The following is a 14940-nucleotide window of genomic DNA, read 5'->3' as shown; positions in this document are numbered from 1 at the left end:
TGAGCTGTTTAATAAAATCTAATCAAATTAAAATATGTATTAAAACAATGTTTATTCATTCAAACTAATGAAGATCCAATATCCGTAATGTCTTTGTTTTTTCTCTCCTCTGGTGCTAAAAGTGTTTTTCTTTTTCACACATTAGTGACATGCATGACAATCCAGTCCAGTTGAAAATCCAGTCCAGTTGATGTTATTTAGGCAAGACTCCATTATTTGTGCTTTGCAACTATTCTTTTTATACATTTGTCTAATTGTCAGAGAAAAAATCTATGTCATGAGCCTGTAATTACCTCCAAATATATTGTGCTCTCTTATTGGGTTTGTTTCAGTTTTAGACACAAAATACAATAATAACCAGAGAATCCTTTTGTCTGTTTTCAGAAAGAAAAAGACAAGAATGACAGCAGATGGGCATTGTTTCTGAAAATGAGCTGAATATAAACAAACTAAGAACGATTTAATGACAGACTGAAATAGTTGGATATAGCAAGGAAATCATAGCTGTTAAAGGTCAAACTCTTTAAAGAAATACATTCTTACAAGGCTGAAATTTCTTGATTCATTTCGGACAACCCAAACGGTAATTTCACTGCAATGGGAAACATGTGACTAGGGAGGTGATCTTTATCTTGAGGTTGAAGAGTTCATCTGCTGTCTGTGGTGATATACAGTGAAAGAAGAAGAGTCTGGGTGATTAATGTTACCTCCTTCTGCTGATGTCTTATTGAATTCCCATCTCACTGAGTACACTGCACAACCGCAGAGGTGAGAAAGTCACAAATCGAATTGCCATTAGTAATAATCACCCAGAACTGTGGATGTACTGGAGCATATTTCAATATTTTTCTGAAATACAAGCACTTAATACACTTTGGCTTCCCATTGCGTTTTAAAATGCATTAGAGACACAAATCCAATGTTGCTGTTTTTTTGTAATAACTGTGTTAGATAAGAAAAGTAGCTAATTTTTTAACAATTTTTTGTTTATTTAAAACATTATTTAATTTTGATGTTTGACAATGTTTAGCAGCGATCCCTTATTCATGGAAAGTGTCTGGAAAATACCAGTAAAACACTCATGTTTGTTTTTTTAATTCAAAATACAGTCATCAGACCATTGCAATATGGAAATCCTTATATGGTTGTTGTAGTCCGTTTCCATAGCAACCGGTTACCATGTGGCAGCTGCAAAACAGTCATCCAGCATGTTGACAGACTCCTTCCTCTCGCATTGGTTGACAAGAGACATGAGGAGGTGTGTCGACACGATCAATGGTTACACAACATTACATGACACATTAACATCTCTGACTGTGCTCTGCCTCCACCAGATATATGAACTTCATTGCTCAGTTCTAGGAAACACAAAGAGGGTTTCTCGAATTAGGTGTGACAGAATACCTGAGAGAACGAGTGGGAGGAGCTTATGCTATCATATGGTGCCATGTAAATTAGTGTTGTTCACTCTTTTCCGATTTTCACACCATCACTCACATTTAGATTATGGTAAACATTGCTGTTATCTAAAATGAATTTTTACATCAATAATATTCTAAGTTGGATGGTTTTACTGTGCAAACAAACCCAACGTCCAAGAAACTGCCTGTAGAAAAGTCGTCATGTGTCTGTCTAATTTATGCATGCATTTTGAGGAATAACATTGTTTAGGTTGTGCTCTGCTGTGCATATGAATATGACGCTCTATTAGAGAGTACATGACAATTGATCTGTTCAATAAAATAACTTACACGCTGAGCAATAAAAACGCCATCTCTTTTACAATATTTCAAATCCCTAATTTTTCGCCAAGCCAATGTTGCATTCTCTTGTTGCTAAACTCTCCTCTGTTAGGATGATTTCCCGAAGGTTGGAGATTTGGCGACTCCATGTCAACTTTTCTCGCTCGTTGTGACTAACATATACCACTCCCACAGCATACACACCTCAAAGCAGTGCAACTTTTCTCTATTTACTGATATGAGGAGGCACACGCGGTATGTGCGCAATTTCCCGCGAAAACCACCCCGACATGTTTTGAAAGAAGGAAAAAAAAATGTTTTGAAAGAAGGATTGATGATGTATTGACTCCTTATTTAAATTATATTATTTAAAATAAAGTTTCATAATGTAGCTTTAAATCAAATTAACTTAGAATTAAAAGTGCCTTCTTATAAAATGTTTTTTATTGTTTATTAAAATTATTTATTTATCAAAAATATAAGAGACACAATTTGTCTCTTGGCTGCATTTATAGAGCTCATCCATTTAATTCTGTTACCCAAATTATTGTAAGAAAAAATGAAGGAAAGTCCTTGAAGAAAAAAGATCAAACGACCTTTTTCGTCCCTTCAATTTTACAGCTTAAATAGGCTAAATTTGCAACCCTGTAGCATACATTTCTTATATTATGTTTTTAACTATACATTTATTATTTTATGTTTGAAAATAAAATATAAATATTTTTTTTCTATTTAACTGTTTGATGTTTATTGCTGTCAAAACCCCTCAAATCATTAATATTTGTCTATATTAAATTTGTAATAAAAATTATAATGGCTGCTATTATTATAAATATAAATTTGATTTACCTTAATATTGTATAGGGCTACATTAGGTGACACCAACAAAAGTAACTTTATCAGTTATCTTCTTAAATGTAACTACATTTTCACTTTTTTCCATTGTGCATTTCCTCAGTTTGGTGGTCAAGTAGAGGTCATGTTTGTTTTAACGCATGCCTCATATACCAGTGAAGATTCCAGACAATGTGATGTGTGACAACCTCTTCATTCTTCAAAGATGTTATGAAATTTTGGAATTATGAAATTATGGAAAGTTATGAAATGATAGAAATACGTATAAACAAAATTGTGCAACATTGTTATTGAACAAATGATTTATAATAATATCAGATACAGAAAGAAGTCAATAAACCTGTTTCAACCACTTACAGTAATGTAAATTAATATAGCCTATTTTTGTTACATAATTGTTTCAGTGTAAGTGTAAACCTGTCTGTGGACATTACTTTATGTCACACCATCGCTTAGATTGTGCAACAGTGCAGACAGACAGTATTGTGTTCACATATCACATGATCGATACAATTTCATTTGGAAGAATTTCTGACAGTTAAAATGGTCCTCAACTGAAACTCGGCTATAGTGCGTAACTCATATTACAGACAGCAAAGTCCTTTGCCAAGCAACTCACCACAAAACGACACTATGCAATCTTTTTTTTTCTTACATTTTTGCAGTGTTCACACAAGAGACAAAAATACCTTCAAATGATCTTTTGACAGTTTACTGTCAGCATTGCCAAGTACTTACATAACCCTGCTTATCATATAACTACCGCCCTATTATTACCCAACTTTATGAAAATCCTTTGTTACTGCATATACTGTACAAACAGACATTACATAACTTGCTTTCAAAGTGTACACTTGCAATCTAAATAAAAAGGAGACTTCGTCTAAAGGCACTAAAATATTTACATGTCACGACTCTAAACAAAAACTGCAAAGGCAACAGGAAAATAACTCAAATGGTTCAGAGATAACTTGGGGAGATTATAATCTTAAGTCAATAATCACCTTGATCAGAAGTGACAAGACATGCATGCAATGCAGATGCATTAATGTACAAGTCTTGTCTTGAGCAGTCAGTAATGCTGCCATCAAAAAGTTGATCATATTAATATGACTGGCACGAGTCAACCAAGTGATACTTAACAAGCACAGATGAACTTCAGGAAAATGAAAATAATTATACACAACTCATGAAAGACGATGTTAAAGATAAAAAAGCTTTATTGACACAAGTTTTGTGATCATAAGAACAAAAAAAATGTGGATGCAAAGCTTAGCTAAAAAAATAATTTAATTTTGTTTCCCAATCTCCCCTTCTTACAGGATAATATATTCACTGTGGGAAAACATTTATGGGCAAATGCAATATATGAGAGAAATTGCATTGAACAAAAAGCGACTTTATTAAAAGAGTGGAGCAAGACCGAATCTTGCAATTTACTTGTGAGCAGTCTGAATAAATAGATAGTGCACAAGAGAGGGAAAGCAACCAAGAGGGCTATGATAACATCATTTATCATGACAACCCCCACTTTCCCGGAGGACCTACATTTGAGTCCCACCCTGTTTAAACCACAGAATCTTTCGTCTGTTTATATTAGAATGGGCTGCAACTGCAACTACTCCGAACACAGCCATCAGCCTTTTCCCTAATATATTATGTTCTTAAAACAAAGGTAGTACAATTATTTATATTAAATAGAAAAAAAAAAAGAGTAGAATTTGGGAAGCTAAGTTTTAGGAGCTGCGGCATTCATTTTTGGATTTTCATGTCGGTTTGGTTTATTTTGCCTGGATACATAATTGATCCTTTTTCACTAAATGCAAAGCACTAGAGGACACGTCGAGTTTAAACCCATTCCTTTTCCAACATTTAGCTTTTAAAATACCTGTGCGTCTCTGATGGTTTTCCCCTCTGACTAGGAAAGAGACCCGACCTCTTTGTATAATCTGCAAGTATACATACATAGCCTGTGCTAGTCTATACAGATGACACAAAAGAGAACAGGAATATGACTATTTACAGACCATCTCTCTTCTGCATCACTATAAATCTTTATAATATGTACATATTTTCATTGTCCATGAGCAGACTCAGTTGGCCTGAGCGATGCGGGAGTCTGAGCCGATGAAGTTGAGCATCGTCTGGACCAACTCTGGCAGATCGTAGTCGTGCTTCCAGCCCCAGTCATTGCGGGCGTTGGAGTCATCAAAGTTCATGGGCCAGCTGTCAGCTATTTAGACCAAAACAAGATCACACAATATTTTGCACCATTTATTTGACACAAATGTTTGATGATGCGTCGGAGTGTAATTTTATTTGCTCATACCTATAGCCTGTCGTACAGAGTCAATCTCATATGTGACCTGAAGGTCGGGAAGCTGTTTCTGGACCTCATTTGCGAGTTCCTCTGGAGTGAAGCTCATGGCGTTGATGTTGTAGGTGCGCATACTGAGCGTTTCCGTTGGCGCCTCCATCACCTCCAGCGTGGCCCGCAAACAGTCATCAATGTACATCATGGGAAGCCGTGTGTCTGGCTTTAGGTTGCACTCAAACTTGCCATTCTTGACGGCGTCATGGAAAATCTGCACGGCATAGTCTGGAAAAGCCAAAAGAAACAGACTTTCATGACTTTTCATGGCTTTTTTGGCCAGCAGTCGCAGTAAAACAGTAACAGCTGTAAAATAACTTTTCAGGTTTTAACATGTGACTTTAGGCAGTAGGAGGTGTGGTTTAAATGGCTGGCTGGCATTGGAGCAGGCTATCAGTATATCTAAAAATACTCTGAACAACACCCCCGTTCTGAGCATGTGCCCGTTGCATAACTTCATTTACGTACACGAGCAAGGTCATGTGGCAAATAAAAAAAAAACACAGATGGAGCAGAGTGCACCGTACCTGTTGTGCCACCGCCGGGCTGCGAGTCTGCAGAGATGATACCGGGGTACCGCAGACAGCGGAAGTCGAGGCCGTAGCGGTGGTGGTAGTACTGCAGAAAAGATCATTCTGAGTGATATAAGGCCCAGAACAGAACTGAAAATACTGAAATAAGGGTGACCCGTGGGTCTTACCTCTCCCATAAGCTCCGCGTGGACTTTAGAGACGCCATATATGGTCCGTGGTCTCTGCACACAGAGGTCAGGAGTGGGGTTCCGAGGTGAAGTTGGTCCAAAGGCACCAATGGTGCTGGGCACAAAGAGCCGAAGCCCGTGTTCTGCTGCAATGTCGAGGATGTTGTGTAGTCCTACGAAAAAAAGAAAAAAAAAAGATTAAAATTTTCTGCCCAAAAGGAATCAAAAGTTAAGCTATTGTAATAGTAAGATCAAAGTAGTTGAGAATAAACTACGGTTTAAAAGCTGAAAGAAATTCTAAACATTTTCCAGGTAAAACTTAAAAAACATCCATTAAAAGTACTTTAGGGGGGGGGGGGGGGGGGGGGGGGGGGGCGGGGGGTGATTATGAGAAGTATAAAGAATGTTAAATCTAACTGTATTGTCTACATGACTATCAGCCACTAACAAAACATGGTAAGGCACTGCATTGAGTTTAAGTCTTACCTGTGATGTTGACTGCTCGTGCCAGTGCCACATTAGATTCCCCGACAGCACTTAGAAGAGCACTGTAATGCACTAACCAGGTGATCCTGTTGTTTACTACAATCTCCCGCAAGTTCTTGTAGTCCAGAATGTCAGAGTAGATAAAGGGTCCTGTGTGGAAGTGGTTGAGAACGGTTTATTGACACGTCAGCGCTTGTGTGATTTGTTAAAGCTATGTGCCTTGAGTATTGTTTATTAAAACAAAGTTTAACTGACCGATAAAGGAAAGAATTACAGTAATTAAACTACTAAAATAAATGCTAGGAATGCAAATCAATTCTCTAAGCTACTAATTATAAGAGATTGTACAGAACAGGTCATTAACCACCACAATTGACATAATTAGCATTTCTTTATTAGCTTAACATGGAAATTATAAATTATCCTTTACAATAACTCTAAACTACATTTGGTAAACATCCGGTTTAAATTAATATGGTTTATGTAATAATAATAATAATAATAAGACAGAACCGACTAATAAGAGTGCAAACACAATTACTTCTCTAATTAAATTATACATTAAGAAATTTCATTTCTTTCATTTGAGATGACCAAAAGACGTACCACTGTGAAATACGTTGCTTGGTGGTTTCCTGATATCCGAGAGGATCACGTTGTTTTTTCCAAATCTCTTTCTATGAAACGGGAATAATAATGTTTTATATGTTTCTTTTTCATGTAAAAATAAAATTAAAAGTGTTACACTTACAAATGCATCTATAATGCAAAACTGAACACATTTCTTCTTTAAGGTAACATACATACCTTAAAAGTTTTGCAAGCCCAACCCCTAGTTGCCCGAGGCCACCTGACAGAGAGAAAAAAATAATAATGATCAAATATTTTGCAAAAAACGCAGTAGGGGAGTCGGGAGTCAGGAACCACCTTTTTATTTATTTTTTATTTTTTAATAAGCTATAACATGGTGATAAACATTTGAGAATTACACAAGTCCCGACTTTTTAAATAATAATAAAAAATCCACTACTACAATTTTCATACCTGTGATGAGAACTTTGGGATGGTCCGTCTCAGAGAAGGACACAGAATGAAAGCTGGCATCAGATCCAGAGGTGACCTGACGCGGGGAAAAGCTGATGTTGCGTATCGCCACAGTCAGAGACTGACATCCACACGCAGGGGTCAGCAGGGCCTGCTGTGCCACCTTACTGAGGGCTCTGAAGACTGGCATACTCGGTTACCTGCAAAAACAAGAGGGTAGACAGGTGTTGAGACATCACACATCATCCTCAGAACCAAATGAATGAGTATTAAAAGAATAGGTCACCCAAAAACGTGAACTGTCATCATTTACTCACTATCGTGTCCTTCCAAACCTGAATGACTTTCTTTCTTCTGTGGAACAATGATGACCGCCTCAGTCACCATTCACTTTCACTGCACTTTTTCCATACAATGGAAATGAAAGGTACCTGTCATTTTGCCTAACTTCTTTTTTTCTTATTGTTCCATAGAAGCAAGTCATTCAGGTTTGGTAGATATACAGAACAGAACATCTAAATAATAGTGCTATATTTGTATTAACATTTCGAGTTTCGAACATGTTTCATACTTCATACTACACCGGTCTCCAAACGAACTTTAATGAACCCTAGTGTAATGCATCTCAAAGTTCATCCTTTTAAATTCATACAGTAAACTTGAGAAAATGTCCAGGTTGTCATCGTCGAACTAAATGCGAAGGCTTTAAGAATGTAATTTGAGCGTATTTATACGGACCCGCCTTCAGCGACAGCCAATCAGCACGCAAGACGTGAGTGCGAGCGCTACTCTGGCACCACGCCGAGCACGGGGGGCAAGATGCCGAACACATACTTCAATTCAACCTCTAAAGACTTCATTGTGCCAAGTTCTGCTCATGTTCCCCGTTTTTCCGAACAATACCATGACACTCAATCCGAGCCTTACTATCAGCCGGTTTGATCTTGAACGAAAAGGTCAGCCAGCCTTCTGGGAATTTAGATTGGTTGTAAAAGACATGGGGAGTAATCCTGAGTTGTCTTGTTAAATGTTCACATGTATCCTGGGTTAGTAAATGATCATTGGAAGACATGTTTAGATATTGAAACCCCGTATTGAAGTTCTTGTTTGCATATTTATTAACGTTAGGTTAATACAGCAAGCGACGAGCATGCGGCCCGTATTAATAAATGCTTGTCCGTGCCCAAAAAGTCGCCACGTAGACCCGCTCTGGTCACTTTAAGTCGCATAGCATACAGCCAAAATAATACGGTCTCCAGAGAACCCATTTTACACGTCTGCAGCCGGTCTTCGACATTTTTATCCGTTTCATTCAGACATGGAGACTAAACTCTGCGCGTGAATATTTCAAGAAATACGCACTGAGGAAGTTCATGATTGGTTCGTATGTTGCTAACAACTCGCTGTTACCCAACACCCATGGTTAAAACTAGCATTTATAGCGTTATGGGGAAGTGATGTGCAATCGTTACTGCTGCCAGACTAGCAGCTCTGTGTGTGAAGAGCGTGAGCAAACTCACGACGACGACACCCTATGAATGAACATCTTAAAATAACGAACACATCAGAATTTGGTTATTCGGTTTTACATGATCAATCGCATTTTGTCAAACACTAAAGGGGAGTCTTACGATGAAATGATGAATAAAGACATAAAGGACAATCACCTCTTGTTTCATTACAGGCCTACAATCACATAACGTTACAATATATTTGCAGAGATCTTTAAGACAAAGTAATTGGATTGAAAGGTAAAAGAGATTCAACAGATAGTGTAAAATAAACAATGGCCAATAATGCATTGTATTTTATCTTTCTAGTCAAGGCCATAGGAAGCTTAGCCTACGTTTAGATAAGGTTCTAATTTCAATCAATTTAAAAGCACAACGCAATAGATTTCAGTAAATTAATTCACTCACCTATTGACAAATAAGATTCAGAGATTTGGCAAAAAAACGTGCTTTTCTGGTCGACGCGAGCAGATTTCTTTATCTGGTTTTCCGTCACTGACGCTTCTTTCAGTATCTTCCAGTATTGCATCAGCCCGCCGAGGAGGTTTTTATATCCGCAGCACGAGAGGCTTTCAAGAGAAGCCGGCTGCGCTCTGATTGGCCAGCGCTGGAGGTGAGGTCCTGGCCACGCCCCCCCCTGACGTCTGTAGAACTGAAACATGACGACTGAGGGTCTTCTTCAGGGCTGCACATGTTCAACCCACCTCTCACAACGAACGCAGTCAACGGGACCTTTGATTATGAGATGAGGGTGGAAAGTCAGCGTCAGAAATCTCGTAGTAAAGATTGGGAGAGAACATTTCGTATTTCTTGTAACATATTCTGTATTCCGATATGGAGGATCAAACAAATGAAACCCAATGAAATTTTTCTTTCACTAAATTTAGTAAGAATCGTTTATTCTTTAACATGTTAGTATTATAGTATTAACTAGTATAAATAGTAAAAGTCGGCATGAAACAGAAGTTGCGGTAACTTTCGAGTGGCTTATCAAGCAAGAAAATTTTTTTAGGGGGGACTTGATTTTGTCCATCGTGATTGATTGGATGGTTGTGGTTTGCTATTTCTGTGATGTCATGTGAGTGACAGGTTGCCCCGCCCTCACACCATTATACACGTCATCATAGAAGAGATGTCCTTGCAAGAGGGGTGGAAGTTATTTTGATTAAAGATCAAAAGTGCACATAAAACGAATCACCTGCACGGATAAATCATTTATAATAAATAATGCAATGTTACTTTAAAAAATAAGAATTGTCCATTTTGATTTCATTGTGTTTTTAATAATAATAATAAAAAAACTATTTTACTGATTTATTTTTATAATATCAATATTAATAATAATTATTATAAATCTGTGAACACCCCTAAAACGTATGTATTGGCATCAATGAAACCTGAGCAATAGATGTGAACAAAAATAATAGAGGAACGTTACCAGCATAAATCAGCCTTCCTTTTTTATTGTTGCTGCTATTTTCGGCCAATGCTTGGACGACAAGTCAGAGCTATTAGGTTATGGTCTGCCACACACCATTAATATGATTAAGTTTTCCTGTGATGCTGTGAGGCCATTTCCGATCAAATCAATCAATCAATCGAAACTTTACTCAGAAAATCCATTCAAATCTCAATTGCATCACTCCAGGTGTATTTATGAGGCTTCTCAATTTAAGAAATCAAAACTTGGACAGGTGCTATGTGTGCAGGTCCCAGAGAACGAAGGACAAATCTTCCTCTTTTCACAAGGTTAAAAAGCATCTTCCACAGAACAAAATGGTGAATGAGTAACTCAAAGTGACACATTTTTAGGTTTGCGAGGGGTGTTTGCCAGAGGGGTTACTTCAGGTCTGCTACCGTCTCTGAACCTAATGTGTCTATTAGACTTCTTCTTTTTTTTACAAAAGCAAAATAAATTTAGCACAAACATTATTTCCAGACATTGCAAAGAACTCGGTACTGATCATCTTCGCAGCTCAAGAGGTCCCGTATATAATAAGGGGCATTTGGAACTTGAGTGCACGTAGGCTATAGCTGTATTAGGCCCGTCCCCCAGGAAGCACTGCTAGTTCCTGATAATGAGCAGGGAAAGCACACATATGTTTATGTGATTAGAGATATGGAGCTTTACACAGCCAACAGTTGTATATGTGACATAATCATATGCAATGTAAAACTGAGTTGCTGTTAACCCTATCATTTGTGACAAAAACTTTAATACACAGTGTCAACTAGTGTCCCTCCCCTGTGAAGGCCTCCTCCCCTTTACCTCTATACAGATAAAACGTTGTCGGGATAATTCCAGTTTGCATGGCTACGCAGACGCGACAACATTTCTGAATTATACATTTTTAAGGCCTAACAAGTAGTTTGTTGAGGGTTGATTTGTGAAGGACTACACGTCTGCGCACATATATATTCAAACGCGCATTCACATTTACATTTATGCATTTGGCAGACGCTTTTGTCCAGAGCGACTTACATTGCATTTCAGGGTGCACATTTGCATTCTTGTCAGTTCTTGTTTTCCCTGGGAATCGTTGTGGGTGCCGGTGTTGTGCCGAATTTCGACCTCCGCCAAATTATTACCCCCCTAGCATTGGTAGGTTTAGGATTAGTTGTGGGGGAGGGGTTAGGATTAAGCAATCAGGTACTGACTTCAACGAGGCGGATAATAATTTCGGCGCTCTACTGCTTGAGCTACAGGAAAGTTTACCTATCGACCGAACAAGTGATGCGCATGTGCGCGCCGTCTGCGTTTTCGCGGGTTTGTGTTTTTGAGGTTTGTGCTGAGAAAACGTCTCGGGTTACGACTGTAACCCTTGTTCCCTGAGGAGGGAACGAGACACTGCGTCGTCTTGCCACGCCCCTTAACGCCTGGGAGAGCCTGTCCTAGAGTGAAGCTGATCTCAGGCACTTAAGCTAGGACGAGAGCACTCGTGCGCCAGACGCACTAAGGAGGTGAAGACAATAAAACCTGATGAAAGTGTGCGGGGTAGCCCAACCGGCTGCCTCACAGATCTCCTGGAGGGGCACTCCCGAACGGAGGGCCCAAGAGGACGCCATGCCTCTGTTAAAATGAGCCCTTACGGCCAAAGGTGAAGGCAAACTGCGCACCTTGTAGGCCTACTTATGGTTTGTTTGGATGCCGGGAGCCCCTTATTAGGTGACCCAATACACACTAACAGTAGGTCCGACCTCCTCGAAGAAGAGGACCTCTCAAAGTAAATACTCTGAACCCTGACTGGCAGAGCAAAGGAACCTCTCTTCTTCTGCCGACACATGAGGTGGAGGATGAAATGCTCGCAGGACAATGGACCATAGCCATGTTAGAATGCACTTAAGGCACATAGCTGGGTCTCGGGTGCAGGATGGCCTTAACTCTGCCGGGGGCAAAACCCCAAGCAAGCTGGCGTTAGTGCCAGGGCTTGGAGATCTCCCACTCTCTTAATATTTTAAGAAATAGCTAAGAGAAAGGCTATCTTGAATGTGAGGTCCTAGGCGAAGCCGACTGGAGGGGTTCGAAGGGAGCCAGGGATAGCCCTTCGAGAACCACCGCCAGGTCCCAGGAAGGAACCCTGGACCTGACTGTCGGTCTCATCCTCCATGTACCATGGAGAAATAGTATGACCAGTTGGTGCTCCAGAACTGAAGCCACTGGGCAGTTAACTGGATCTAACTCATGTTCTCTACTCCAAGTGGAAAAACATACCACTTGAGGCCATATAATCTCCTAGTAGACGGAGCCCTAGAGCTAAGTATGGTTTTGACCACCCCAGCTGATAGACCGGCATCTAGGTACTGGACCCCCTCAGGGGCCAGACCCACAATTTCCACAGCTCCGGGCGAGGGTGGAATATTGTGCCCTCCGCCTAAGACAACAGATCCCTCCTCAGAGGAATCTGCCACGGCGGAGCTATCAGAAGTGAAAATATGTCTGAAAACCATACTCGGGCCGGCCACAACGGGGCTATCAGAAGAAGACTGATGCCCTACTGACGGACCCTCTCCAGGACTTCCGTGAGCAGAGCGATTGGGGGAATAGCGTACAGGCGAAGCCCCGGCCAGGCCTGTACCATGGCATCCAACCCCAGTGGGGCTGGATGAGTGAGGGAGAACCAAAGTGGACAGTGGGACGTCTCTCGAGACGCAAACAGATCCACTTCCATTGGTCCAACCTCTGCCATATCAACTTCACCACCTCTGGGTGAAGTCTCCATTCCCCGGGCCTCAGCCCCTGCCTCGACAGGATGTCTGCTCCCTGATTCTGAACCCTCGGGACATATATTGCTCTAATAGATAATAATTTCCCCTGGGACCATAGATTAATCTGATGCGCCAGTCTGGATAGAGGGCGCGATCTGAGTCCCCCTTGTCGGTTCAGATAAATTGATGTCTGGGAGGAAGCTCCTCAGAGCCCTGAACACAGCCAACATCTCAAGGCAAAATATATGCCAAAAATGTTGATGGTTCTGCCACAGACCCCTGGCAAAGCGGCCATCCATGACCGCGCCCACGCCAGTGAAGGAGGCGCATGTCGAAACGGTTTTCCGGCGACATGACGCTGCTAACACTGGCCCTTGGGAAAGGAACCAAGGTTTCTTCCATATTAATTAGGAAAAACGAAGGCATCGGCGCGTAACCCTGATTGTTCGGAACGGATTCCCCCTTGGGGAAATCCCCTTGGCTATCAGCCACCACTGAAGGGGCCTCATGTGTAGAAGGTCCAAAAGGTATTATGTTGGACACAGCTGCCATGAGGGCCAGCAGTCTTAGAAATTGCTTTACAGTGATGGCCTGGCCTAGCTTTATCCCGGACGCCATGGCCCGGATGGACTCGATTCACGCGGGAGACATATGTGCCCACATCGTATCTGACTTCCATACCACGCCCAGTAACGTAGTTTTCTGAGCTGGTACCAACACGCTTTGTTTCGTGTTGAGTCTCAAGCTCGGAATACAGCCAAGGACGACATCTCGATGCCGAACTGCCATTGCTCGAGACTGAGCCAGAATGGGCCAGTCGTCGATTAAATTAAGTGTAAGGATGGCCTGAAGCCTCAGTAGGACCAGAGCTGCATCCATACACTTGGAGCTTTTGCGAGGGGAGAGTGCTAGGCCAAACGGAAGAACCCGAATTTGGTACGCTTCGCCCCCGAAAGCGAATCTCAGGAACCTCCTGTGTATTGGAAGGATGGAGCACGGAAGTATGCGTCTTTTAGACCTATCGTGATAAACCAGTCCTCGGACCTGATTTGATTCACAATGAGCATCTTGAACCTGAAATCGGCAGGAACCCTCCATACTTCTTTGGAACTATAAAGTACCGGCTGAGAAATCCGGACTCCCTGTCTGGAGGAGGAACCCATCATATGGCCTCTCTGACCAGTAAAGAGTATACTTTTTGTTCCATCACCCAATCCTGCTTATACGCAGGACCCATGCAGATATGTTGGGTAAGCGTTTGACACGCTTCAACAAAATCTATTACGGGAACCAGGATGGTTTCGGGCATACTTTGAGCATTGTTCAGGGATTAGTCGGATTAGTTCGGAGCACTAATCCGGCAGGGATTAGTCGAGACCGATTTTTGTAACCATACAAAATGGGGGGGGGGGGGGGAAGGGTCTAATTTATATTTCAGGTAGAACCTCTTTCCTGAAGCCCTCTTGCCTGAAGGACGGCCCTCAGGTCATCCTTCTGATCAAAAGAGCGAGATAGATTTCTCTGTTGCCAAACTCCCAAAGGAGGGGCTCTAGAGGAAGGAGTGGGGTTATATCCCATGACTTAGATAACTCATTATGCAAGTCAGGAAAAATAAATAAATAAATAAAAATGGTAAGCTCTGGCGCTAATGTTGTGATTGTTGCTGCAGGAACTGCTCATATCCTTTCTTAGATATTTATTAAGCGCTTCCTGTCTAACATATGGCCAGTTGATTTTTCATCTGGCCACAGCACGGATCACAACACGCTATTAAGCCTCGATGTTGCAGAGTTTTAATTTTAAACATCGGGTGCTTGTCACGGGCAGAAGCAGCCGCATCGCGGGCTTAGAACCATTCAAATAAAGAATGAGAAAGCAGCAGTCTCACTCATCAGCAAAATTCATATTTTATTATTTATTTTATTTACGAACCCCACGATCTGAGTCGCGGACCTGAACAACGGAGAACGTGAGCTGGCGAGTCTAATTCACGTTCATCCGCCTCAATGCTGAACACACCCACTC

The 14940-nt window shown here is 40.9% G+C and overlaps 1 protein-coding gene across 1 annotated transcript; it reads right to left on the bottom strand.

The window, feature by feature from the left end:
* Nucleotides 1–3792: 3792 nt before the first annotated feature.
* On the bottom strand, nt 3793–9423 carry tdh (L-threonine dehydrogenase). The gene is made up of 9 exons (XM_079639380.1): nt 9118–9423; nt 7199–7398; nt 6962–7004; nt 6761–6831; nt 6155–6304; nt 5669–5841; nt 5496–5586; nt 4927–5196; nt 3793–4830 (listed from the first exon to the last, which is right to left on the bottom strand). Exons 2-9 carry the CDS (start codon nt 7386–7388, stop codon nt 4691–4693), a joined length of 1128 nt encoding a protein of 375 aa, XP_079495506.1. The 5' UTR covers nt 7389–7398; nt 9118–9423; the 3' UTR covers nt 3793–4690.
* Between the last annotated feature and the right edge of the window lie 5517 nt (nt 9424–14940).

This window comes from Phoxinus phoxinus (assembly GCF_949152265.1).
Source record: "Phoxinus phoxinus genome assembly, chromosome: 16".
In the NCBI taxonomy this organism is placed as follows: Eukaryota; Metazoa; Chordata; class Actinopteri; order Cypriniformes; family Leuciscidae; genus Phoxinus; species Phoxinus phoxinus.
Note: the sequence above shows the minus strand (reverse complement) of the source record. Positions and strands in the feature narration are given on the sequence as shown.